This window comes from Cyprinus carpio, chromosome B1 (genome assembly GCF_018340385.1).
Source record: "Cyprinus carpio isolate SPL01 chromosome B1, ASM1834038v1, whole genome shotgun sequence".
Classification (NCBI taxonomy): Eukaryota; Metazoa; Chordata; class Actinopteri; order Cypriniformes; family Cyprinidae; genus Cyprinus; species Cyprinus carpio.
Genome location: NC_056597.1, coordinates 2,257,827 through 2,284,917, shown reverse-complemented (window position 1 = coordinate 2,284,917; position 27,091 = coordinate 2,257,827). Strand labels below are relative to the sequence as shown.

The 27,091-nt window shown below is 36.0% G+C and overlaps 3 protein-coding genes across 3 annotated transcripts in view; 2 read left to right on the top strand and 1 right to left on the bottom strand.

The window, feature by feature from the left end:
* Nucleotide 1: 1 nt before the first annotated feature.
* On the top strand, nt 2-4,266 carry LOC109093037 (60S ribosomal protein L9-like). The gene is made up of 8 exons (XM_019106762.2): nt 2-72; nt 569-615; nt 713-828; nt 1,468-1,563; nt 1,731-1,863; nt 2,002-2,082; nt 3,519-3,637; nt 4,107-4,266. The coding sequence occupies exons 2-7, from the start codon at nt 570-572 to the stop codon at nt 3,623-3,625; spliced, it is 579 nt and encodes a 192-aa protein (XP_018962307.1). The 5' UTR covers nt 2-72; nt 569; the 3' UTR covers nt 3,626-3,637; nt 4,107-4,266.
* A 1,834-nt stretch (nt 4,267-6,100) lies between these two features.
* Nucleotides 6,101-19,718, top strand: LOC109089299 (replication factor C subunit 1-like). Its single transcript, XM_042716202.1, is given in 24 exon segments — nt 6,101-6,254; nt 6,844-6,951; nt 7,110-7,176; nt 7,422-7,526; nt 7,646-7,941; nt 8,022-8,096; nt 8,482-8,559; nt 8,856-9,197; nt 9,425-9,532; nt 9,647-9,826; nt 9,996-10,100; nt 11,456-11,843; nt 12,689-12,798; nt 13,000-13,114; nt 13,218-13,306; nt 13,912-14,049; nt 14,650-14,745; nt 14,858-14,956; nt 15,069-15,223; nt 16,310-16,427; nt 16,712-16,857; nt 16,963-17,200; nt 17,436-17,618; nt 18,968-19,718. Coding segments are annotated over 24 exon segments (3,438 nt in total). The 5' UTR covers nt 6,101-6,251; the 3' UTR covers nt 19,064-19,718.
* A 141-nt stretch (nt 19,719-19,859) lies between these two features.
* LOC109054884 (multiple PDZ domain protein-like) overlaps nt 19,860-27,091 on the bottom strand; it is a 42,928-nt gene continuing 35,696 nt past the window's right edge. The window contains 16 exon segments of the mRNA XM_042716201.1: nt 19,860-20,479; nt 20,693-20,815; nt 20,927; nt 21,306-21,409; nt 21,515-21,619; nt 22,835-22,945; nt 23,040-23,083; nt 23,172-23,220; nt 24,072-24,143; nt 24,268-24,415; nt 24,496-24,719; nt 24,933-25,016; nt 25,775-26,146; nt 26,246-26,323; nt 26,590-26,635; nt 26,979-27,070. Coding sequence (XP_042572135.1) covers nt 20,315-20,479; nt 20,693-20,815; nt 20,927; nt 21,306-21,409; nt 21,515-21,619; nt 22,835-22,945; nt 23,040-23,083; nt 23,172-23,220; nt 24,072-24,143; nt 24,268-24,415; nt 24,496-24,719; nt 24,933-25,016; nt 25,775-26,146; nt 26,246-26,323; nt 26,590-26,635; nt 26,979-27,070 — 1,818 coding nt within the window. The 3' untranslated portion in view covers nt 19,860-20,314.

Sequence of the window (27,091 nt, the reverse complement as noted above, 5' to 3'; positions counted from 1 at the left end):
ATGACGCAAGACGTACTGGTTACATTTACGTCATGACGTCCTTCCTCCTTCCTTTCCCCCTTAATCGGCGAGGTAAGAACATGGCGCATCCTGTTCTTGTGCATTTTAATCAACTACAATCTGCACTAATGTCAAATCCGACCGGGTTCCCTAGTGCCCCAGGATTTAGCTTACATATTCATGAAAATATCTGTAGTTGTATTTGCGCCGAAAATCCGATGCTGCTTGATTATCGCAGTCTGTCTTGTCGGTGTTTATCTGTTAGCCAAACCTGTAGGCCGAAGCAAGCACAAGGCATTAATTAGACACATTGATATAAAGCCATACTTGTCTCATTATGACATTTGTGATGTTCAGTTAGCCGTAAAACCGACTGAGAAGGCGAAGGATATTTTAACATTGCTGTCGGTATGTAACGTTAGTTGACAGTTCATTCTGACTGATGGCACGGGGTTTGCTGTAGGCTACGTTATCTGGTTTTCTCTACTGATAAATGAATGCACCGTAAAGACAAATCATCAATATGTGTATATTTCAGCGTTCTCTGTCTGATTGTCTGTTCCTTCAGAATGAAGACCATTCTCAGTAACCAGACCGTGGACATCCCCACCAACGGTATGCCAAAAATCATACGCCACATCCTAAGTATTTAAAAACAATTTCCCCTTATCGATGTCTGTACTTTTATGACATTTTGGCTGTTTGCTTGCAGTTGAGGTGTCCCTCAAGGGCCGCACAGTTGTTGTGAAGGGACCCCGTGGAGTTCTCCGCCGGGAGTTCAACCACATTAACCTGGAGCTCAGTCTTTTGGGCAAGAAACAGAGAAAGGTTTGCATTCTTGATACATGGAAATTAAATGGGATTGAATGCAGAATAATTCTAGCAATAGTTATATTTATATTCACCCAAATATTAGTTAATAATACGATTAATGGCTTAAGCAGACTGGAAATCCTTTGTGTAAACACCTCAATTGATCCGATTGGGCTGGATAAAAATTAAAACGATTGGAAGGAGGTGGTGACACCTGAAATCAGATCATCAGGCAAAAAAAAAAATAGTGTGTAAATGCTTGAGTCTGATTAAAAAAATGCATTGAGCAGTGCTATGATGCTTATGTTCATTTTGCATCTTACAAATGTGCTTGTGCTGTCTTACAAACTGATAAGTGAAGCAGATTGAATATTTATTCAATTTATGTTAAAGTCTTCTGATGTGACAACGTCTAAAAAGAAAGCTGACAGTTCAATAATAGCAAATATGCTCCGTACAACAAGTTTTGTTTGGGATAAGTGTAAAGTGCATGTAAATTGTGAATTGGATTGCAACATTTTATATTTCAAAATATGAAATGTTGCAACTTCCAGAATATGAAATCATATTGGATTCATTCTGATTAATAAAATGACTGATGTAAAAATACCTAATGTTAATATGTGTGGAATTTATGCAAACAATTTGTTTCAGCTGCGTGTGGACAAGTGGTGGGGTAACAGGAAGGAGTTGGCCACAGTCCGCACCATCTGCAGTCATGTCCAGAACATGATCAAGGGGGTCACCCTGGTAAGTAAATTCGATTTTGGTACATTTGTTCTTACACAAGACGATCCTAACTGTAAATCCACTTTTAAAAGATTGTATTAGTGTCCTTAACTTTTCTTTCTTTGCCGTGTTATTGAAGAGGAAAAGATATGAACTGTTGTGTGATGCATGTTAATTTTATTCTCTAGGGCTTCAGATACAAGATGCGATCTGTATATGCCCATTTCCCCATTAATGTGGCGATTCAGGAGAGCGGCGCTCTGGTGGAGATCAGAAACTTCTTGGGAGAGAAGTACATCCGCCGTGTCCGCATGAGGGCAGGTATGTGTAAAGGTTTTTTTTTATGTCTGATTTCATGTACTCTGTCACCATAAAGCCCATAATCATACTTTATACATTCCTGGTTGCACTGATGCAGAATTTTATTTATTTTAATGAATTTATTTATTTTGTGTGTAGGCGTGTCATGCTCCGTGTCCGCTGCTCAAAAAGACGAGCTGGTTCTGGAGGGTAATGACATTGAGCTGGTGTCAAACTCGGGTAAGAGTCTCTAAGATGTACAGTGTCATCCTTTGATGAGAGATACATGCAACTTGACCTCATTAGCATAATTTTTAACTGTATAAGGGCCTTTTTGCAGATGAAAGGGTTTATGAATTGTTAGCGTTGTTAAAGGTGCAGTCCGTAACTTTTGGTTAAATGATCCGAAATCAATATTTGAGCAAGTACATAACCAGCCAGTGTTCAAAACTATTGCCTTACTTTAGCCCGATTCACAACGGTTAGCTTATAGTAATATTTTCTCTTGAGCGGTATGGGTTTTCGCGGGAAATTAGGGCATGATACTGCGTCTTTACGTCACGTCTGTAAACATATAGAAGTTGTCCCAGCTATGCAAAACCCACACAAGGAAGATAATTCTGCAAACAGCTTCAATTGCAGGTTTTCAAACAGAGATGGCTACGAAGAGGCAAAACTTACGGACTGCAGCTCTAATTTAAATTACGATTGTGCTTGTCCTAAGCAAGTTAAGACAATTTGGATTTAGTTATAGGTCTTTCAGTTGCTGTTTTAATTAATCCCAGTATTATGCACAAAAACATCTTGTTTTGTGATTTTATTTTGAAATATCAAAAGTGACTCATCCAACTTTGTTTTCTGAAAATAGTAATTTGTTTGTTCTAAAATAGATTTGAAATGCCATTCTTTTACAGGACTGGTTGTGGAAATGTTAGCCTTTTAGCCTCCTTTCCCCCTTCTGATATTCTTAAAGGGTTCACCCAAAAATTAAATAGACCTGTTATTTACTCACCCTCGAAGCATCCTAGGTGTATATGACCTTCTTCTTTCAGACGAATCCAATCAGAGGGGGGATAATCGTACTGAATCAAATCCAATAATCGTACTGAATATTATCCAGATGTAGTTTTTGATAAAAAAAAGTGATTCTCACCTTTTTGCTCAATAAGATACATTTTTATGAACCCTACCTACTTTTTTGAAAGTAGAGGCTCTAATCTTTATTTTGGTGTATTGCATATTCAAATATTCATACAGCAAAATATACTGGAGGCCATCAAATTTTAGTAAATCATCAAAATCACTGGCAGTGGCTGGCAACTTTTTTTCAAAAATGTTGGCGGGGAAAGAGTTAAAGAAAAACACCCACCCACTGCAATGAAAACGCTTGAAATAGCCAGGACAGTTTTTGATATAACTCCGATTGGATTGGTCTGAAAGAAGAAAGTCATATACACCTAGGATGGCTCGAGGGTGAGTAAAACAGGCTAATTTTTATTTTTGGGTGAACTAACCCTTTAACCCTGGGTTGTATAATCTGAGAGGGTGACTGAAGGACTGTCTGTCATTGGGTTTTGTTTGTGTGAGAGAGTTTGTGTTTGTACACAAGTTGTGTGAAAGAGCATTATGTAGTTTAGTGTGTGCATGCCTCACCTTCCCAGCATTTCTTGTTTCAGCTGCCCTCATCCAGCAGGCAACCACAGTGAAAAATAAGGATATCAGAAAGTTCCTGGATGGTATTTATGTCTCAGAGAAGGGCACTGTAGTGGAGCCGGAGTCGTAGAGAACACGTGAGGTTAGAACCAGACCGCCGTCCAGGGTGTCAGGAGCTGCTGCCGCTCCTTGCCTTTCTCTCAGCTCTTTTCTGTGCCAGTCTTCCTGCTTTTGTCATTGAACCTGTCTCTTCTGTGTTGTGATTTTTTTTTTTTTATGTTCACTGTTAAATCTGCTGAGTTTTCTTTGCCAAAGTGCCAAATTTCAAATACAATATTCAGATTGAATTGACATATCCTACACTCCAAACAGCTTTACAACACCATCTTTATTAGGGCTTTATTGCATGTTCACGGTCGTCTAAGAATAACACTCAAGGCATTTGAGTCCACAGATGTAACCACTGGCTTGGTTTGCATGTTACATGTCTGATTTCTGTACAGCTTGTATAGCACATGGGAGTTCTTGGGTGCATCACCTTGAGTCATCAATTAAACTGATTTGTCTTAACCCCCCCCCCCCCCCCCCCCCCCCCTGTTTTTCTCCATCAGCTGCTCTGATCCAGCAGGCCACCACTGTACGAAAGAAGGACATCAGGAAGTTCCTGGATGGTATCTATGTCAGCGAGAAGGGAACAGTGGTGGAACAGCAAGAGGACTAAGAGTCTATGTAAAATCTGTCAATAAAGACCAATTCCATTTTTCAACCACATATTTTAGTGCGAGTTTTATTCATTTTAGCACAATTATTCCAAATATGCATGGCAGGTAGTTTGGAGGGGTCAATGTGTGTAACAAATGTGGGCTGCTTGTATTTGAAAACCTTATCTTGCACTCTCAATTCACATCCTTTTTGTGTACTTCTAAATCAGCGTAGGATTTTTGTGCGAGTCCATTTGGACCTTGTGGAATGAGAGCTCATGAGTCTTGCGTTTACTTTAATGTTTTTCAACTAAAACCATATTGAAAGTAAATATGCTTGTGACTAAGAAAACGCCTAAAACATGCAAGAGTTTTTCATGAGAAATTATTTGAATATCTTTGCATAAAATGTATTACAGCACGTAATAATTATTAAAAATCAGTGGCCTTGTAAACTTGTAATTCATGACTAAATCAAAATATGCAGGTCAAATGTTTTGTTACTTTTCTAGAGTTATATTCAGTGTAATTACATTTAGTGTAATTATTTAAAAAGTTTAAATTGGGTTTCTTTGCCAATCAATCTGGTGAAAAGCACACACAACATAAGACGGTTATCAAACGGGTTCAGGGAAGTAAGTGCTAGGGCATCCTTGGAAATGTTATGAAAAAAGTATAAAAATGTATAAATGAATCAATAAAAAAAAAAAAGATTAAAAAAATTAGCAATAAAAGTACGAAAATAATACATCTAAAGCCCTATTCGCACGGGATTAGTATTATCTGGAGACCACATGTGAATTTCGTGTGTTGTATTCGCACGGGATAATTGACTTGTATCCTTTTTTTACTGACTTATCTCCTGGATACGATGTCAGGCTTTATGGTCCGGTTAGATGGATTAAAAAATATATATATATAGTTTCGTGCCCGGTGTCATTTACATTTCACCAAGTTAAAATATCTTAAGCTTTATGCTTGATTTGTTTGTAACACATTAACCTCAAAACCTTTCTGCAAACTGTAGCAATATGACAGCACCCAAAAATACTATCAAACAATCCAACGCAGCTCCATTTTTCGCGAAAGATGGATAAAAAGGCACACAGGAAACAAAAACCTCGGAAAATGCTATACGGCTGGCCAAATCACAGATGCCGATTCGCACGGGACTAATATTATCACAGGACCTCGGTGTTCGGTGAAAAATGGTACGTTAGGTCATTTGCGGGGGAATTTTTACTTTACAAATTACAGACATGGACGATTCGCACGGGATTAAGATCACAGACAACCTCCAAAATTATTACAAATGACTGGAGGTCACCAGGTAATACTAATCCCGTGCAAATAGGGTTTAACAGTCCAGTGCCATAGTGAAAAACGTAATCAGAAACTAAATGTTTTACAAATAACATTTGGACATATATATATATATATATATATATATATATATATATATATTTTTTTTTTTTTTTTTTTTTTTTTTTTTTTTTTTTTTTTTTCACAGTAAAATGGGTCTTCATACAAGAAGATATCTTTTAAATTTTAAGGTGAGGGTCCCTCGCACAAGGATATTACATACAACTAATTCAAGTTGACTTTAAAGAAAGCGGTTTTCATTAATGTGAACTTTTCTGTTTTCTTAAAGATTCATTTAAATCTTCTGATATATTTAACATTATATGTTAAATATTTGAATAATCAAATATGATGCCTCTTGGATTTAGTTTGATGCAACTAAATTTTGCAACTGATGATTTCTTACAGTACACATTAGAATTCCACATATAACAGCTGATGTTATAGTGTCATTCCAACAAATAGATCTAACATCATTATAATTTATTTTACAAACTGAAGTATCAACAGAACACCCTCAAGAAGAACAGAAGATATTATAAACTGTTCTGCGCTCGTCTCTCGCTCCCTCCATCTGCGCGTCATCACGCTGCGCCTGGGTTGAGTATCATTGGCGCCAAAGAGGATTGGAGAAGCACTACTGTCCCGCAAATTGTCAAAAAATAAAGAAACGCTACTGACATATGCTTAGAAATGGTGAGTCACATTATTAATGAACCGTCTGTAGAAATAAAGACACAATCAGAGATGATCTCAGTGCAGTTGATCAGGCTGTTTGGCTAAAGAAAGCAGTTAGCACCAACTTGCAGCTTTTTTCGTGTTTGTTAATAGACTAGAGCTTCAAAAACAATAAAACATGCATAGGCTATTCATGAACTTGGCAGTCCGTGTTTCTGTACTTGCTTCTCACGAGTGCATTTGTTTACGACTTGGTCGAGCAACATTTAAGCATTGAAATGAACTCTAACTTAACGATTAATATCGACTGACTGCCAGTGGACAGGCCATCATGAACTGATGTGATACTACGTAACATAACAACACAGATTTTTATGTTTGGTAATAACGAAGCATCTGCGTCCTGTTTGTTATTGTCAACTTTGAAATGTAAACATGCAACAGAACAAACTCAGCCAGCGGTTACTGTGGTACATGATCTGCAAGTTTATTAGCCTATTAATTATAAAATTACAATAATAAAACTACATACAATATTATTGGTGTGTATATATATATATATATGTATATATACAATTTATTTTTAATTCACCTTTGTTTATTTCAGGATATCCGGAGGTTTTTTGCATCCACCAAACCTGCGGCCCCCAAACCTTCCAACGGAAGCACCAGCACTGATGGAGAGCAGAAGAAGAAACAAAAATCAAAGACTAAGGTAGAACAACAGTCTTTGAATTGAATCACAAATGTGCAAAATCTATTCATATGAGATGGCATATGCAATGTAATTTCATTTTCATATTATAATTTTTTTTAATTTCATATGTTTTATGTATTATGTAGTGCTACACAATATCCTTTCTCTCTCTTTAGGTCACAAGTCCCACATCTGATGAGAAACCATCTGGAAAGCGAAAGAAAAGAGTCATAATTGATTCAGGTTCATAAACAGCTTTTTTTTTTAAATATTGGTGAACTCATGATGATGACCATCATGTTTATAATGTTAAGAGATGGCGGTTATCAAATACATACCATGAATGTGGCCATAGAGGAGATGGATGGCCCTGAGGTTTTTAGAAATACCTCAGCTCAGTCCAGGCATTTTTAAACACATTCTGGGAATCAGACTGATGATACCGTCAGACTATTTTTTAGATGTTCTCCTCTCTCATCTTATCTTAGACTCTGAGGAAGAGAAGAAGAAGGAGAAGAAGACCAAGAAGGGCACTAAAGAGACTGATGCCGCCACAGTCAAGAAACACCCAGTAACTTATGTGTCTGATTCTGGTGAGGGAGTCAACAAACAAATATCCACATGTGTGATATAATGCTGTCAATCCATTAATATGACATGTAGCCTAGATAAGAATTTATACTCTTCTTTTGTCCTCTTTTTATTTTTCCAGATTCGGATGATACGTTTATGACTCTGAAAAAGACGAAACCAAAAGAAAACGGAACAGCTAAAGGCAAGAAAGAATCAGATTCAGGAAAAGCAAAACAGGTGAAAGTCTCATCCAGTAAATCCCCGAACACGATCTCAAAGGGAGGGGTGAAGAGCTCTCAGCCTACCGTCTCCCCAAAGATCGGTCCAACGCCAACAAAACAAACACCTACTTCAGTAATGGCCTTCTTTGGCAGCTCAAGTGTTCAGAGGTCAGACAAGAAAATGGTGGCCAGTACCAGCACTAAGAGGAAGGCAGTGAGTAGAGAGAATAAATAAAAGTGTGTGTGCCTAAAGTGTATAAAAATTCAAACTCATCGCTGTTTGGTCTTCGCCAGCCCACACAGGAAACTGAGGAGCTGCTCAGTGATGAAGCCATTGCAAAAGAACTTCAGATGGATGAAGACATGGAGGTTGGTTTAGGACACACAGCATGTTCCTGTATTAATCCGAAATTTGGTCATATCAAAATGTTATGCTGTTATATTCTGTAATCAGGGAATTATAGAGTTGAATTATGATTCATAATTACTAAAATACATTTAAATAAACATTTAAACAAAAAGAGCATGTTTATTAAGATGTGTATCTTTATAAGCATGTATACAGGAATATTCCAGTAGCTTTTTTTTTCTTTTTCTCGGAATAAAGGCTTATCCAGAACATGCCTTAATTGGAAAACATTGCATGTGAATGTGGTCGCTGTTTTTCATAGCTGGTTTATTATCATACAAAAAATGTAGTAAATTTTGTATATGTATGAACACATAATGCAGAACTTGTGTATTTTTGTGTTAGTTGGAAAAGCAGATCCATGATGATGAGGAATTTGCAAGAACATTAGCCAAACTGGATGAAGCTCCCTTACCGAAAAAGGTTGGTGTGCAGAATTTGTCTCTCTTATCATCTCTCTGTCATCTCTTATGAAAACATGTATATTGTTCTTTTTTGTCCTATCTATTAATTGTTTAAAAAAAAAAAAAAAATGAAAAGCAATTCAGTTCAAATGTAAAAATGTCTGGTGTTAAAAATAAATAAATAAAACTTATGAGTAATTATAAATTAACAGGTTTACTCTTTATTAATATTTGGAAAAACTTGTCATGTGGTGCAGCCAACAGAGTACATGTATGTTATGTTGTGTTAATTTTTATTTGTTGTTTGGTGCTTAGGCTCGGGTGGACTCTGTCTCCCCCTCCAAGAGCAGCTCTCATGCAATTTCCTCAGACACCAAACCCAAAAAGGACCCGTCCCCTAAAAAGAGTCCTGTGAAGACCAGCTCCAAACTGGCTCAGATGAAACGACGACAGGAAGAAGTGGAAGAGCAAAGGGAAAAAGACAGGGGTGAAAAGCAGATTAAGATTTCTCCTAAGAAAGAGCCAATCTCACCAACTAGCTCAGAGCGGGCAGCTACGCCCAAAACTAGTGTTTCCACGGGAATGACAAAATCCAGGAATTTTTCCACGCCTAAAAGTGACAGTGCACCCAATAAAATCTCACCAACAAAACCAGAGGTATATCATTTGAATATGCTGCTTAATTAAGGATTTTTTTTAAAGAAGTTAATTGATATGTCAGTATGCTTTTAATTGTGTTGTTTAAGGGTATAAGTTAAAAGAGAGTACAACATAGTTGGTTTTATGTTTAATGCTGTTCACAATGTGTTTATTCAATACAGATTACAAAATAGGGCACTACCTTGTTTTGCTGTGCTAGTGTGCCTGTGTCTCTATTATTTCAGAATACAAGTCCTGAGGATCTAGAGAAAAAACGGGCAAATTCATCAGCCTTCCGTAACTATTTGAACCGAGAAGGACCACGAGCACTGGGGTCTAAAGAGATACCACAGGTAAAAACACCTGAACGACTCATGTTGACAATTGCTATTTGTGATTATCTTTAAGGAATCAAATTATACTTATCCTTTAAGCTGCTTGAACAATGTTATGTGTGTGTGTTTTAGGGAGCAGAGAACTGCCTGGAGGGTTGTGTGTTTGTGTTGACCGGTGTGTTAGAATCTATGGAGAGGGATGAAGCTAAGTCTCTAATAGAGCGATATGGCGGGAAAGTCACAGGAAACGTCAGCCGTAAAACTACTTACCTTGTTCTGGGACGAGACAGTGGAGCCTCAAAGACTGAGAAGGTCTTAATTTTCCTTATTGTTTTTTTTTTTAACATGTCATTATTTCTCTTTATTTGAACATGAGTGTTGCTTCTCCGTGTTTCTTCTTCAATATATTTCTAATTTACCCTTTTAATTGAATTAAATGTAATTATTTTAACATAATGTCATTTCAATGTTTATTCCTTAGGCGGAGAGTTTTGGAACTAAGGTCATTAATGAAGATGAGTTGTTGGACCTCATTAGAACCAAACCAGGCAAGAAGTCTAAATATGAGATTGCAGCAGAGGCAGAGGTACAGCAGCTCCCATCAACCCCCCCCTGTTCTGTTACATTAGGGCTCATGATATTTAGCAAATTAAATCCATGTAGTGATGTGGCTAAATGCAAAGAAAAAAATTATATAGGGATTTCTTTGTAATATATTGTAATTAGAGCTGCTATATTACATTCAATTTCATATGCAAATATCTCATGTTGCTGCTGCTGAGACATCCAGACACAAAGAACAAAGACTCTACTGCTAATTAAAATAGTTGCATCTGGCTTCACTCTTTACCAGAACTGAATAACACTTTGAATTACAAAACAAATATTTCTGTCTTTAAATTCTTCACTTCAAACAGTCAGATGCTCAAGCTTATTTTGATGCAATATTGGTCTGCAAAAATGTTTAAAGTTATGCAAATACGAATAAAAATAAAGTGAACCTGGCCCACATTGCATTCCCAAATGCATACTGAACTCACAGCACTTGTAGAGAATTTGTGAAAAGCAGTATTTAATGTTAACTGCTCTGAAAACACAGAATTATAAGATGCACACATGTAAATGAACAAAGTGTTGCATCTCTAAAGCACTACACAACAGTCTATACTTTAATTACACTGTAGCCTTTGATTTGATAATAGCGATTTGATAAGATATGTAGCGCTGTGTAATTTTTCATTTTAGTTAATTGTTCAGCCTTGCTTTTTATTTTAATGCTGCACTCAATTGAATTAATTATTAGCTTTTAATTTACGCACAAACCCCCCTTTTGGGAAACCCTGGTTTAATTTTTAAGAAGTTAGGATAAGAAATTAAGTGTACTATAAAACAGAATAATTTTTTTATGAAATACTGAATTTTTATTGTACAGTAGTAATATATTTCTTTATTTTGTTTAATAATTTTATTTAATAATAATCATAATAAAAATCATATTATTTTATAGTCATATCGATTATGGAATATTTAAAAAACAGTAGTAATTTAGCCAATTTATGTTTTTTTTTTAACTTTGTTTATTTGTTGGTTAGTGAAAGAAGTTTTGTAATACATATACTCTTATTCTAAACACCCACATTTTTCCCAAAACATTTAGTCCTAAAAGAGTACACACACACACAAAAAAAATCTTCAATTTAAAAAGTCATTATTCAGCTTTTTATTTTTATTTTCTATGCACCAAAGTCAATAAATATTTCCAAATGTAGCAATTTAAGTTATCTGGTCAAAGGGTTCTGTATATTTTCATATTGAAACATATATTGCAGAAAAACAAAATATTGCATACAAAATGTGTCCGGTTTTTTATATCATGCAGTCTTACTGCATACTGGAATTTGGTTTATTTAACAAGCTGTCTGTCTATCTTCCGTATTACAGAATAAATCCTCTAAAACAAGGACTCCAGACTCTAGAGGCAAACCCACTCCTCCATCCAAGAAGGCCACACCACAAGGGCCCAGCCCCAACAAGAGAAGCCCTTCAAAGGGGAAGTCTAAGCCTGGCTCTGCTTCTAAATCTGGAACACTTGGGGCCTCTCGTTCAGAGGTCAAAAAGAGTTTGAGCTTTGATCAATCCAAGGGAGCATCCCCTGTATCCCACTCTACCCCTGAGAGTGAGGGTAGCAGCCTGTTGTGGGTGGATAAGTACCGCCCCCGTAGTCTGAAGAACCTGATTGGGCAGCAGGGGGATCAGAGTTGTGCTAACAAGCTTCTGCGTTGGTTACAGAACTGGCATAAACATCACAGCGGCAATACAAAAGCACCATGTCAGTATTTAAAGTTTGTTCCTACTTAATGTTCACAATCAGTGAATATTTGGGTAGTTGACATATAATTTATCATAGTCTACATGGTAACACTTTATTTTAAGGTGTCGTTGTTACACATTACATGTACTTACTATTATAATAACAATAAATTATGCATAATTACATGCATGTTACTAAACCCTAATTCTAAGCCTAACCATATAGTAAGTATATGTAGTTAATTAATATTACTCAGTACTCAAATATATAATTACACTGTAAGTAGGACACCTTAAAATAAAGTTTAACTGTCTACATCAAGATTTAAGTTAAAAATTTAGGATTAGGATATATATAGGATATAGGATTAGATATATATAATTTAGGATTAGATATATATATGAAATATCAGGTTATATAAATTGTATAAGAAAACAATTGGAAATGTTTCAGATGTTTTTTTTGTTTTTTTTAGTTTAGCATGTTATACTACTGAATCTACTTAATTTCATGTCAACTACCCATGCTCAGAATGGCATGCTACCAGTTTGCAAGGTCTGTTTGCACCAATGACCTGCTACAGTTTCCAAAGCAAACATTTTATAACCAGAGTACACAGTTTCCCATAATGCAGTGCACTTGACTTCACCATAAGCATTTGCATTTTACTCTTGCAGGATCATTTTTAATGGTGCATACTGTTTCGCATAGTAATTTTTAATAGTAGTATGCAATTAACAGTATGTACGGGGTAGTATACCATTCGGACCATACTCAGTGTGTTTATTCTAATGCACTCTTTAGGCTAGAATTCTGTTTAACCAGTTTCCATTATTTTGTGTCTCTGTCTTTCTGGAAAGCAGCCAAATTTGGAAAGGTTGGAAGTAAAGATGACGGTTCAGGATTTAAGGCTGCATTGTTATCTGGGCCTCCTGGTGTTGGGAAGACCACTACTGCTGCTCTCGTCTGTGAGGTCAGTTCATTCTCACTCATAATCATGTATAAATTAACGTTATGTTTAACTGTTTCAAAAAAGTCTGCGTAATCCTTTTAAAGTGTTTAACATGGGGTCAAGAATTAAATCATTAGTGAATGATTGTAAACGCAGTGTGTCTGTTTTAACAGTTTCATTGCATTGGTTAATGCGTTAATAGAGTTCCATATGTGCTTGTAGGAGTTGGGTTACAGCTACGTGGAGATGAATGCAAGCTGCACCCGCAGTAAGAACAGCTTAAAGGAAGTGATCGCAGAATCACTCAACAACACCAGCATTAAGAACTTCTATTCCGGTAATTAGCTTAATTAATTAGGTAGCATCTGTAAAAGGGTTTGGAGTTAAACATCAGTGATTATAATGTAAACATTGTATGTTTCTGTGTTTAATTGTGTCAGGTGCATCTCAGACAGTGAGCAGTAAACATGTCCTCATAATGGATGAGGTGGACGGGATGGCAGGAAATGAAGACAGAGGAGGAATACAGGTCGGCATACACACTCTCATTCAATTGCAATATCTGTCTTTACCAGAGGTGGTGCTCAAGGAGCAAAAGTGGACCAGATAGTGTTTAAATCCTTATGGGTTCTATGGCTGTGTGTGGAATGGAGCATTAGCTTAATAATTACTGAATATGGCACAGTATTTATTGTATACTGCTTACATTTTTTACAAATAACAATTGCCATTGTTCCACAATAAATGTTGTAGTATGCAAGCTCATTCATTTTTAAGTGCAACAACTAAAATACTACAACAAATAAAAAACTATTTTTCATAAAAAATGTCATTGCATTGATTTAAAATATTCTAATTAATCAAAGCAATCATAAAAAGTCAATTCATTGCAATGTGGGAAACAGTAATCTACGCAATGCTCTCTGTTCTATACTGTTCATTTTGAGCAAAGGTATTCTGTGTAATTCTAGTGTATTCTAGGTATTCTGTGCATGCAGAAAATGTACACACTGTGTGCAGTATAAAGACTATATAGTGCAGTCTTGGTAAGAGTAGTTATGATAGTGTGCACACCAGTGTTTCCGGTGTCATTGTGGTTTTTGACTCTTGTGCTTCATTCTTTGACCCACACAGGAAATGATTGGTTTGATAAAACAGTCAAAGATTCCCATTATCTGCATGTGTAATGACCGCAATCATCAGAAGATCCGCTCGCTGGCTAACTACTGCTACGACCTGCGGTTTCAGAGACCCCGTGTTGAGCAGATCAAGGTGCTCAATAACAACCCAGAAAAATGTATTACTAAATTGTTTATGGTTCATAACTTTTAGAGTGTCACATGTGCTTCCCTATGTTTTATAATGTTTTATTTCCAGGTTTAAACATCCCAAGTTTTATTTTTTAGCAATAACAGTAAATTATGCATGATTACAACCAACTAACTCTTAAGGTCCTTGCACACTGAGTTCGAAGTTCTTTTTTTTCCATATTCGTCATCCGTTCCTATCAAAATGCTTGCTACGGATGCCAAAATGCAGAAAATTTAACCTGATCTGAATTTTTTTATGACAGACGAAAATTTCAGAGGCAGTGTATAAACGTGATTGACACAATGTGAGGTCGTATTTAATTTTTTAACGTGCAAGAATTTCGGTCTCGTTGTGCAATGACCTTAAGTCTCACCCAAACTCTATAGTAGGTACATGTTCTTAGTTATTTCTAGGTAATACTACTTTTTTGTAAGATTACACTATAACAAGGACACGTTAACAAAGTGTAAATAAAAAAATAAAAAATTTTAGTATACTATTTTAGTCAGTATAACACTTATTGCAGTCAAAAATAATTAAGCTTCCTTTTTGTCCAATCAGGGGGCTGTGATGTCTATAGCTTTCAAAGAGGGTCTGAAGATCCCACCCCCAGCACTTAATGAAGTCATTCTGGCATCCAATCAGGATATTCGGCAGGTATTAATAAACAAATTGGTTGTCTTTATCATTCATATTGTTACCCTACCTGAATACCTATGATTCAGTGTCTTTAGCAGCACTGCAAAATTATTGTGTTTTTATTCCCTAGGTACTGCATAATCTGAGCATGTGGTCTGCTAAAGACAAAGTCATGACCTATGACCAGGCCAAAGCTGATGCCAACAATGCTAAGAAGGACATGAAACTGGTTTGTGCATGCTGTTAAATACATTATACAGTACACACACTGTACAATCATTGGTGCATTGATGATGTGAGTGGACTGTACAGTATAAATATCTGTGTGTTTACATATGCAGGGTCCATTTGATGTGTGTCGGAAGGTGTTTGCTTCAGGAGAGGAAACCGCCCACATGTCTTTGATTGACAAATCAGACCTTTTCTTCCATGATTACTCTTTAGCACCACTATTTGTTCAAGAAAACTACCTGCATGTCCGACCAGCTGCTGCAGGGTAGGTTTAAGACTTGCACACAAGGGCAGTTTTTTTTTAATTTTTACAATATCCAATACATATCTCTATATTTTTGCATTTGCTGTAATTTAAAAGGTGATTCTTGCTTGCTCCCCATGAAAAGACCTGATCTAGATAGAACAGCTATTGTTACATACAGTACATACAAAATATAGACATAATGACCACTTATTGGCTTTTATCGCATTAACACAAAATAAACATTGTTATTTATACCTCATATTACCAATATTAAAATAGGAATAAAATGTTCCAAAAAGTGCAATCTTCACCATCACTGCATTTGACAGTGTTCTTGTTGCACATCTTACATGTACATACTATGGTAATAACAGTAAATTATACATAATTACAAGCAACATAACCCTAAACCAAACTCTAATCCTAACCATAATTTTCAGTGCCTGTTGTTAATTAATATTATACCATGGTCTGTCTGAATACTGGATTCTGATTGACAATCACAAATCAATTAAAACAACATAATACACAAATCTTCCCAATTAATTTAAACCACTGTTCTATATCAAACAGACACACAAATTGATGCACACTAACACACACACTGAGAGAGAGAGATTGCGCTGCTAGCCATGCATTATCCCTTACTTAACCTATTACTTAACTTTAAATTCATACACTGTAACAAGAGCACCTTAAAATAAAGTGTAACCCAATCTTCCTATAAAAAGTTGCATTTGCTGAATCAAAGCAAGTTCTTTATAGAACAAAGAAACAAATGACACATTACATGAAACAAATGTGGCAGGTCGGTTGGTTTGCATTTCCACCTGATGTACAGATGTATTTTGACTTTGGACTGATGAATTTGCCTTACTGTCTTTAGAAAGATAAACTTTTAATATTATCACTGTATACACAGTTTTCCCTAATTTTGTGTCAGCAAAATTATTGGAATACTATCTTGTACTGACAATCCATAACACACAATAACATTTCCAGCTTGTAATTTGTGCACCATGTATTTATTACACAACTTTTCAAGTCTATTCTGACTGTAAATGAAAGCGTGATGGTATAATTGTGACATTTGCTGTTCATCAGGGGAAATCTGAAGAATCATTTGGTGTTGTTGAGTAAAACAGCAGACAGTATTTGCGATGGAGATTTAGTGGACAAACAGATCCGCTCCAGACAGGCATGGTCTCTGCTTCCCACACAGGTAACTTACTTTCCTTCCATTATCTTCTCATCAGTGTTGACCAACAAATCCTCAGTCAACAGCTTTGATTACAGCAGCAGCACTGAGATAATCAGGCCCTGAAGTGGCTATTTTCCAAATGACATTTTCGAGGCAGTAACGATGAAACAAAAATTTCTACTGCAGCACTGATTTGTAACATATTACAAAATCCATTCACATAGGTTAAGTGTTTTCACATAGATCACTGAAAACAAACCAAGTTTTTTTTTTTTTTTATCTGTGCTTGTTTGTTTTTTTTTCAGGCGATTTATGCGAGCGTGTTGCCGGGGGAGCTGATGCGGGGTTATATGAGTCAGTTTCCGACCTTTCCAAGCTGGTTGGGCAAGTTTTCATCAACTGGCAAACACAGCCGCATCATACAAGAGCTTGCCTCACACATGAGCCTAAAGTGAGAAAACGCAAACACTTCTTATCACACATTCTTGTCTAAAGTATGAACTCTTTAAGCTACATTTATGCTTCCCTAAAATCTTGCCTCTTTCTCATCCTGCAGAACGTTAAGTAGTAAGGAAGCCATAAATCTGGATTACTTGCCGTATTTTCGCTCGGCAATATTAGAGCCTCTTCAGTCGCAAGGTTCAGAGGGAGCCAGTCAGAGTGTGAAGCTCATGGATGATTACGACATCATCAAAGAGGATGTTGATAACATAATGGAGATCAGCATGTGGGGTGGACAGCCGGATCCTTGATTTTCTGAGCATATTGTAGAGTTCTCCTCCATGTGTGTGTTTGTGTGTGTGTGTGTGTGTGTGTGTGTGTGTGTGTGTGTGTGTGTGTGTGTGTTTGATTTTCTGAGCATATTGTAGAGTTCTCCTCCAGGACTAGAAACCGGTGGTCCAGTTGACAGTTCATTGCTTTGACAGATGCCTGCTCAGTCTGAGTTAATTGTTTTAACTGTAAAACATCTGGAGGTGCTGTATGCCACACTTTATCCCCATCAGCTCTGTTTTTTTTTCCTTTCTGCAGGTGAAAGCTGCATTTACAAGAGCCTACAATAAGGAATCCCATCTTATGCCTTACTCCTTACAAGTGGTGAAGAAAAGCCGTAAAGGTGCTATTGACCCTGAGCTTATAGGAGAGCTTGACAGTGAATCTCAGTTCCAGGAAGAGGAAGAAGGTGATGGGGTTACAGCAGATGCAATGATCAAGGTAGATATCAAAATAACAGTTAGTTCAGTGTCTCTCTTTTCGACTTTCCATCAGTTTTACAATCACATTGACCTCAATAACATCTCATTTGGAGAATGCTAAATGGGTTAGTTCAACCAAAAATAAACATTTTGTCATCATTTACTCATCCTCATGTTTGAAAATGCTGGTAATCAAACAGTTGATGGTCCCGATTGAGTTCCACAGTATTTCTTTTCACTACTATGGAAGTACTATGGTGACCAACGACTGTTTGGTTCTTCAAAATATCTTTGTTTGTGTTCAAAATAATAAAGAAACTTATACAGGTTTGGAATGACATGAGGGTAAATGATGACAAAATGTCAATTTTTAGGTGAACTATTCCTTTAATTGCTAAGTTCACCCCACAATGTAAATTCTTTCATCAATTACTTACCTTCATGTTGTTCCAAATGCTTAAGGCTTTTGTTCAACTTTGAAACATGAAGATATTTTTAATGAAACCTGTGAGTTCTATCATTCCATCAAAAGTAAAAGCAACCATAACTTTGACGCTTTGAAATGTTTATAAAGACATTGTAAACAGTCCATATGCATCAAGTTTAACCCATGTCTTCTAAAGAGACTTGATTGCTTTTTATGGTGGTCAGATTTCATTTAGGAGGAATATTGAAATGTTAAGTAGTTCACCTAGAATTGCTAATTGTCAGCATTTACTCATGCCCATGTCATTCCAAGCCTGTGGCCTCATATATAAATGCAAAAAAATAATTTTTCACTTTTTTCCAAACAGTTGTATAGGAGAGAGATTCAAGCTCTCAAGCATAAAAGTACAATAAAAGTTATTTATATGCCTCATGCTCTATATTCCAAATCTTCTGAACCTACTGTAACCGGTCCACAAAGTCAGAGAGTTAAGAAGCAGATTTGTTTCTTAAAGCCATCTTAAAGTGGCTGCTTTTATGATAATATTTCATTGTTTTTTGAAGCTTGAACTCTTCAGTCCCTGGGTTTACAGAAATGTCACAGAATTTTAGCACACAGAATTTAAACACTTTTCATTTTAAGTTGTCACAGAATTTTAGCACACAGAATTTAAACACTTTTCATTTTAAGTTTACATGTTATTTGTGATATACAAGCTTGTTTATTAAATATTTTGGCCAAGTTGATTGTGTTACCAATAAGAGTGTAGTGCTTTCAGCTACATTTTTTACCATGTCCAAATTCATTCTGTAGAATTCCACATTTGCCCCACGAAATCAGCACAGAAAATGCAGATTCAGTCTGCATATTCCATCAGGTCCTACATATATATAAGCGAAATATCATTATTCACCTGATTTCTGTTTTTTTTATTCTTACAGCAGAAGAAATCTAAACCAGCAAAAGACGTCAAGCAAGAGAAACCAGGGGCTTCTGGGAAGGGGAAAGGCAGGGGTAAAGGAAAGGCCATGAAGTGAGATAAATATAGAAGGGAACAAGACAGTTCTCTGTTTTCACAAAGATGTAAGTTGCTGAATGACATCAGCTCCATAAACAGAACTTTTTTGTCTGCGAGTCATACTTGTGCACTTCCTGAAAGCCATCACTCAGCTTAAGCTGCTTTCAGCAGAGCAGACACTGCAGGGACCAGGAGCTGGGGGTGGACCACACATTTTCACAGAAGTTATTATATAGTTCACAATTCATCAAGTATATACACATGCATCATACTGTTAACACATGCTGCTGAAGCTATATTCATCTCAAAGGTCAACAGAATTAAGGGCACTTAATGTCACTGTACTCGTGTAACCCTTATGACAAACTACACAAGCATTTTAATATATTAGCTTCAGCTTTTCACATTTAAACACACATGCACACTCTTCCACATGGATACCAACTATACTTGCTGCATGTCAGCTAGCGACCACACATCGTGTAAATATGGATCTGCCATATTAGCATTTTTCCCTTTGTTACTTTGAATAATTGCAGATAAATATATATAAGTAACCCCTTTCTTAGTGTGGCAGTACTTTTGGATTGGTAGTGTCTGATATTAACCTGAAGATTATTCTGTAAATGACTGAATGTGTGCGATTCAAAAAATAAAACGAGAATTATGTTGTAGAGATGTATTGTGTTTGCTTGTTCTAATTATCTCCATGGCTCATTCTGCTTGATGATGCAAATGAGAAGTGTTGTTCAGATGGTAAAAACACCTCAACTGTACTATACTTGCTGTTTTATATCTGCTAGTCTAACATGAAGACTTTAATACACGATTATTTACTGCACTAAAATAATTTATTTTGTGTACAGATACATTTACAGTAGAAAAAGACATCTATGAGCTAATGAATGTTGATTGTCATTTGAAAGAACAGTGAAGCGCTGACTTACATGGAATACATCTGACAACATATACAGACAATAATTATACAGCTATATAATTGTTCATTATTGAGTTACAGTTAGAAAATATTCCTATATATTAGTCTTGATTAACCATGGTTTAGCACTAGTATCTATTGGCTTCTCCCACTACACACTTGTCTGAGATATTTTTGCAATTAGAAAATACTACATTTTGAGAATTTTTTTTTTTTTTTTTTTTTTTTTTTGGGAGAAATACAGCTTGTAGAACTCCATCTGTAATCTAACAATCAGTAATACATCAGCTCCTTGAGGTCTATGCGAAACATCTCGACAGGACAGTGACATTATCAGCATGTTGGTAGTTGTTTTGAGAGTAGTTGTAGTGTAACTGTCCCGCTGGTTTGTCTAAGGAGCTCGACAGCTTCAGAATGAGTGACACCTTCCAGATTCTGTCCATTTACTGTCAGCAGCTGATCACCGCGATGCAGACGCCCGTCCTCCACCGCAGCTCCCTGTGGAAACAGAGCACTGTCACAGACGTTTCACGCTCAAATACACAAATAACATTCCTTTCTCAGTCAGATGACTGCATGTCAGGAGGTGGAGTGTGTATATGCCACAATACATGCAAACTGAACGTGTGTTTGGACATGTATTGATCTCTTTGGCGCACTGCAGTCAAGATTTACTCAACCTTTTTTAGTTTAAGACTCTTTCTTGTGTACCTTGGGAAATATGTTCTTGACATAGATGGGTAAGTCGCCATGGGAACTGCCAAATCCTCCTACAATACTGAAGCCAAGCCCAGCAGAGCCACGTTCAAGAGTGATAGTCTGGAACTGAGGAGACTTATACAAAAAAGACAAATAGAATTTAACCCATTTTTTTTCCCAGACACCCTTTTGGCAAAAAAGGCTACAATTAATCTTTTAGTACAGTTAGAAAAAAGCAAGCATAACACTTCTATTGAACAGGGTGTCTGAATAGTCTGGGTGCCCTGGAGGTGAAGTCCTTTATCAGAGCTTTAGTGTGTAGAATTCTGCTGACTCTAATGCCTCTACAAAACTGGCTCTAAAATATCCACAAGCAGGCATTTCAGTAAAAATGTGCAATTTAAATATATATTTTATGGACCCGTTGAAGGCAGCACTGGCATAAAATGAGAAATAAATCTTAAATGAAAGCATAAATCAAGACCATCCTCAGCAGATCAGAAACATAGTTGACTAAAGTCCTGTATGATGTAACCTACTTATTGGTTTCCATCCATAAAACTTTTGCCCTGGACCTATGTATTTGAGTGACAAAACATTTCAGATATTTCATGATATTCAGTACCTCTGGTGATTGTGGGTATTGTAATTCTCTGAGAGTCCAGGTGAGGAGTGAATTAAAGATGACCGATCTTTACTAGCTCCATCTGCACATCCACTTGGCATCACCTTTAATCAAACACACAGTGTGTGACATTCCAGGAAAGATGAGCTCTGAACATTTGATTATGTTTTGAATCTGAAATGATTTGATACATGTCTGAAGATACACACCTGCAGTGTGACGGCTCCACTGCTGTTTCTCAGGAGAGTACTTGCCTCAGTAACTGAGAGGCGTTCAGTTGATGTACCGTTAATGCTGATGACCCTGGCACCCAGCTGAAAATTCAATTCAGAGTTGATTATTTTGGAGGGTTGTGGGAAGCAATTCCCATGAATGGAGTATTCATTTTGGCGTGCTGTTAGTGACATTCACATTTTTTTGTAGTAGGAACTAGATATGTTTGATAAACTAGCATCTAATAAAAAAGAAAAATTCTGTTTACATTAAAATTGTAATTTTGGCCTGTTCCACCTTGCATCTTGGCTATATACAAAAATATAAAATCATCAATTTAACACATTTTCTCAAAATTATTTGTAGTTCGTTACAGTAAAAATGAAAAAAAAAAAAAAAAAAAAAAAAAAAACATTTATTGAGCTAATTTAACAAATATATATATTTTCTTAATTTTTACACAAATTTTTACACAGCTCAATCATTCAACACTATTACCCAAATCATAAAAAAAAAAAAAAATTAAATACATATTTGTATTGTAATTTATTGGAAATATAGCTCTATAAATAACTATAAAACAGTCATAACCTACACAGATTCAAATTACCAACAATTACAAAAAAAATAAAAAAATTAAAAATGTTTATAAACAATTGCAATAAATTACATAATTAATTTTATAAGTAAAAGAAGTCTCTTATGCTCACCAAGTTTTTAAAGTTTTTTAAAAAGCAAAAATAAAGTAAAAAAAATTAAAACAGCTAAATACAAAAAAAATAAACAGCTGTTTTCAAAACAATATTTTTTAAAAATAAATACTTTTCAGGATTCTTTGATGCATAGAAAATTCAAACGAACAACGTTTATTTAAAAAACGAGAAATCTTATTTAACATTATAAATGTCTTTACTGTCATTTATTCATGCTGTATGAAAGTAATAATTTCTTTCAAAAATTAAATATTGACCCCAACATTCTGAATGGTAGTGTACATATAGTTTGGTGTATATTGTGAGGTTTACAATGATCAGCAATTTCTTTTCTTTTTTTAAAAATTAGATTTATTTTAGACATTTCTGCCTTTATCTGGGCAGGACAGTATAGAAAAATGCCTGAAAGCCATGTGGAAAAGAGAACTGGGAAAGCACCATGAGTCGGGACTCAAACTTGTGTCTACAAAGTTGTAAAACATTTTGGAGAGCTGTCCACAAAGCTATCGACTCCAACATAAACATTTTCTAAACATAATGAAGAAGGAAAAAAAAGGGGGGGTTTTAGGCCCATCAAGTGTCATGCATTCTCCTACTCTCTACCTGCAGAAGTCCTGCGTGTGCTGCAGGTGTGGTCGGGTCCAGGCTGGAGATATAAATCACTGAATCTCCCTGTGTGCCTCTCGATCTCAACTCCACAGACTCACATTCATGCTGGGACAGAATCACACCAACCTACAGTTACTACTGGATTATACAGTTACTGCAGAAGCACGCCTTACATTACTGCATATAAAAACAAACCCACCTTCTGAACGGTGACGGTTCTGATGTCCACGTTTCCATCCACAGCTGTGCAAAAACATGAAAATATTGACTCACTGATGAACAGAACTGAATATTGAATAGTAAATAATTGTGTGATGTGATAGACTCTTACAATCATCTGTGCTGAGAAAGGAGAGAAGAGGGACATCCAACTCGCCCACCTGCCATAACACAGACAGAACACATACACTTTATAGATTGAATGCCTTTTTCTACTGTTTATTTTAAGCAATTTAATGCTTAATTAATTATTGTGAATAAAAGTATTAATTTTGTTAAAAAAATCTTACTGACCCCATCCTTTTGAACAGTAGTGGATTTAATATATTGCCCATGTGCTATTCATTAACTTCTAACATTACAAACTGTCTATTTATAAAAGGTATTATAATAAGAGGTATTTCAGGTATTTTCTTCAGAATGTTTTAATCAATAATTTTGTTTAATTGGTCTTCCTTTTCAGTCACACTTTATTTTAAGGTCTAATTCTCACTATTAACAAACCATCAACTACAACTTTAATAATAAACTCATAATTTGCTGCTTATTAATAGTTAGTAAGGTAGTTGTTAAGTTTAGGTACTGGTAGGATTAGGGATTTAGAATATGGTCATGCACAATATGTGCTTTAAGCACTAAAAAACAGCTAATATGTAAATAACAGGCATGCTAATAAGCAACTAGTTAAAAGTGAGAATTGGTCCCTACACTAGTGTTACCATTTTTTTTTAGCTGGTGTCACCCTAAAGAATTCCACGTAAATTGATAAAATTACAAGAGATGGTTAAATATATCAGCTTTAAGTTGACACCCTTGTGTCAGTCACTGAGCAATGGCTAACTTTGGCTTAATTTTCATTCTGTTCATTTTCTTGCCAACAAGAGCATATTTTGAGCCCTTTATAAAAATAATTTCCTTGAATTATAACATACATATTTATTGATTTAGATCACAAAGTTCAGAAGGAACTGCATAACAGGAATGATCTAGTTGTACAGTATAAAGTGTTTACCTGTTCTCCATATAAGTGGTGTGATGAAGCTTTAAAACGTGCCACCTCCAACAGCACAGGCCCTCTACAGCTCTACAACACACACACACACACACACACACACACACACACGCAGAGGATCAGAATCAGCCCTATTATGATTAAGAAGAAAATGCATTAATTACTATATTCCTAAGTAAAGTGTATTTGTGCACACCTGCAGTAGTGCGCTTGCATAGTCCTGTGACGCAGCTCGGATGTCCTCTCCATTCACAGACAAAATCTGGTCACCTAGCAACAGTCTTCCATCCAAGTCTGCAGTCCCTCCCCTGGTTATCTCAGACACAAAGATTCCAGTGTCATTCCTGCAAGACACACAGACAAATATGAATTCAGATGAATCACTGTGCAGTTCTGCAATGTAATTATATCCCTAATAACCCACCTTTTCCCTACAATGTGAAGCCCCAGTTCCTGTCCTGTTTTGAAGTTCAATTCTACACTGAAGAGGTCCCACATGTCTTCGGGTGTGTGGTTTTGGAGGGTGTGTGTGGAGTGGTTCTCTGTCACAGGGTCTCTGTAGATACACAATCGCACTCGCTGCGGACTCAAGCGCAGGACGCTCAAGGCCTCCTCATGAGTGGCCATTCTCAGATCAATGCCGTTCACCTGGAGGAGATAACAATAATCACACTTAAGAGCCATTTCCTGGATAGGAAAAGATTACATTTTCCCCATTTGAAATTTCAGTTCAGTATGTACTGTACATTGAGCTCAAAGTAATGATTGTTAATCTATGATTGGCTCAATGGAAGTTCTTTATGAAGAGATCAATAAACTACATTCTGTAAAACTTCACTGGTGAATGCTAGAGTTCTGTACCTCCAGTATATGATCTCCTGCACACAACCGACCATCTCTGTGTGCCGCACCGTCCTTATTCACTTCATGAATCACTATTGCTCCCTGACAGAGAAAGAAAGAAATTTAGTTAAAGCATTTAAGTGAAAAGCTGAATTGAAAATTTGACAGTCATTCTTTAATGACACCATGGACTCAAACTGGCATGAACCTAAAAATGGTGCAGCATTTTTAATAACTTTTAAATGTTTCAAAATCCAAAAGCTTTGTTTATTTCCACATAAAAAAGCCCCAGGGAAAGAAAAAATATTGTTTGAACTCCCATTTTGATTTCTGGTGATTGCAGCATGTTACTTCTATATTTATTTTTAATTTAAAGGAATATTTTATAAGCTTTATCAAGAGCTTTTTTGGCCTTCTGTCGAATGCCACATAAAAAAATAATTTAGACCCATTCCTCAGTTCATAAAAATAAGCAAAACCAGGATGGTTTAGACAACTTTACAGATCAAATAATAAGCATTTTTCTAAAAATAATTCAATATTAAAAAATTAAAAACACACAAACAAACGTGATATTTCTGGTTTTAAAACCCTTCTGTCAACATACCTCATCCACTTCCACTGTACATGAGTTTTTGTTGTGTTTTTAGTTAAGAGGTAAATTGAAATTATTTCCTGCACTAGTTGAACACAACCAACAGTTTGCTTTGTCATTTTTTTCACAATTCACCTTTCATATTTGGCTGACTATCACTACTACAGATAACATTTCTGTGGTATTTGATATTCAGATTTGCACTGAAGATGCTTTTTCAACATCGTGAAGTCTAATATACTTGCTTTAATTTATGATTTCTCACCAGTACTGTATTGCAGCCTCCTACTATGCTGAGACCGAGCCCTGCGGTTCCCTTGCAGATATCAATGGTATTTATACAGCCAGGTATGATGGGACATGTTAGAGGGTCAGAGCTCACAGAACACTGGGTAAAGTGAGAAGTGCTGTGAGGTCCTGTGCAAGTGCTCTGATTAGCCGTGGAGCCACAGCGAATGCTCTCATCAGCTGATGAAATGCCAGATGATGGAGGAGTACAGTGGCTTGGGGACATGTGACTTGCAGGATGACAGGAGGGCTTATGATTGGATGTGGCATTGATTGGAGCAGGAAGACCAATGCTGAGGCTCTCTGAGGAGCGAGACTTCAGTTTATCCTCTGTGCTGATCCTTCCATCCTATCGACAAACAGAAACATGAGAATAAAGAGAATGAGAATGAAGCAGGTGAATATTTTGTGTCGTGTTTTTGTCTAACATTTGATTTGACTGATTTACCTGTGACAAAGCTAAATGTTGACCTTCTCTGATGCTATTAATATGCACGGCAGGAGATACAACAGGACAGTTGTCCATCTAAACAGATAAAACTGTTATTAGATAACACAAGTGACAAAGATGTCCAGTAAAATATAATGAATATATTAATAATTAAAAAAAAAACTAGTCAGAAACACGCAGTTAACTATGCAAATATATTGTAACAAACTTGTTCAGAATTCTTTTTTTATATAATGATTTGATTTGTTAATCAAGGATATCTATAATTATTGTGGCTTTTACTGTTTTAAGTAAGTATTTTAGTTTATTTGTTTGTGTGTGTTTGTGTGTGTCTCCATTACCTCCTTTACTGGTCCTGTAGTCATTTGTTTCTGTGCAGCTTTATTCCTGATGAGAAAATTATATATGTGCATTAAAATAAATAACACATACTGTACATACTGTATAGTAGGATACAAAGTCTGAGACCTTCTTTAACAGCCTTCAAGTTTGATTTCAAGTTTCATACAGTATTCATGGTCTTTCTTATTTCTGCTTGTTTCAAAAAAATATATATATATATAAATGTATCTTCCTTTGTTTTAAATATTTAAAAATCCAAAGTCTTTCTTATTTCTGCTTGTTTCAAAAAAAATATATATATATAAATGAACTATGTATATAAAGAGTATATTAAAATACATATAGAAGAGAGCATGTGTTAATCTGCATTCACATGAAAATGTCTCACCTTGTGAGCAGAATCCTGACTTTAGCTGGAGCGTTGTTGATGATTGCTGTTGCATTCTGGTGGCTGCGTCCATACAGCACTTGTCCATTTATCTTCCAAATACACACATAAAC

Coding starts and splice junctions, on each gene's coding strand:
- LOC109093037 (XM_019106762.2), top strand. CDS start 570: ATGAAGACCATTCTCAGTAACCAGACCGTGGACATCCCCACCAACG. Junction 616..712: donor CGTGGACATCCCCACCAACG/GTATGCCAAAAA, acceptor GTTTGCTTGCAG/TTGAGGTGTCCCTCAAGGGC. Junction 2,083..3,518: donor TGAGCTGGTGTCAAACTCGG/GTAAGAGTCTCT, acceptor TTCTTGTTTCAG/CTGCCCTCATCCAGCAGGCA.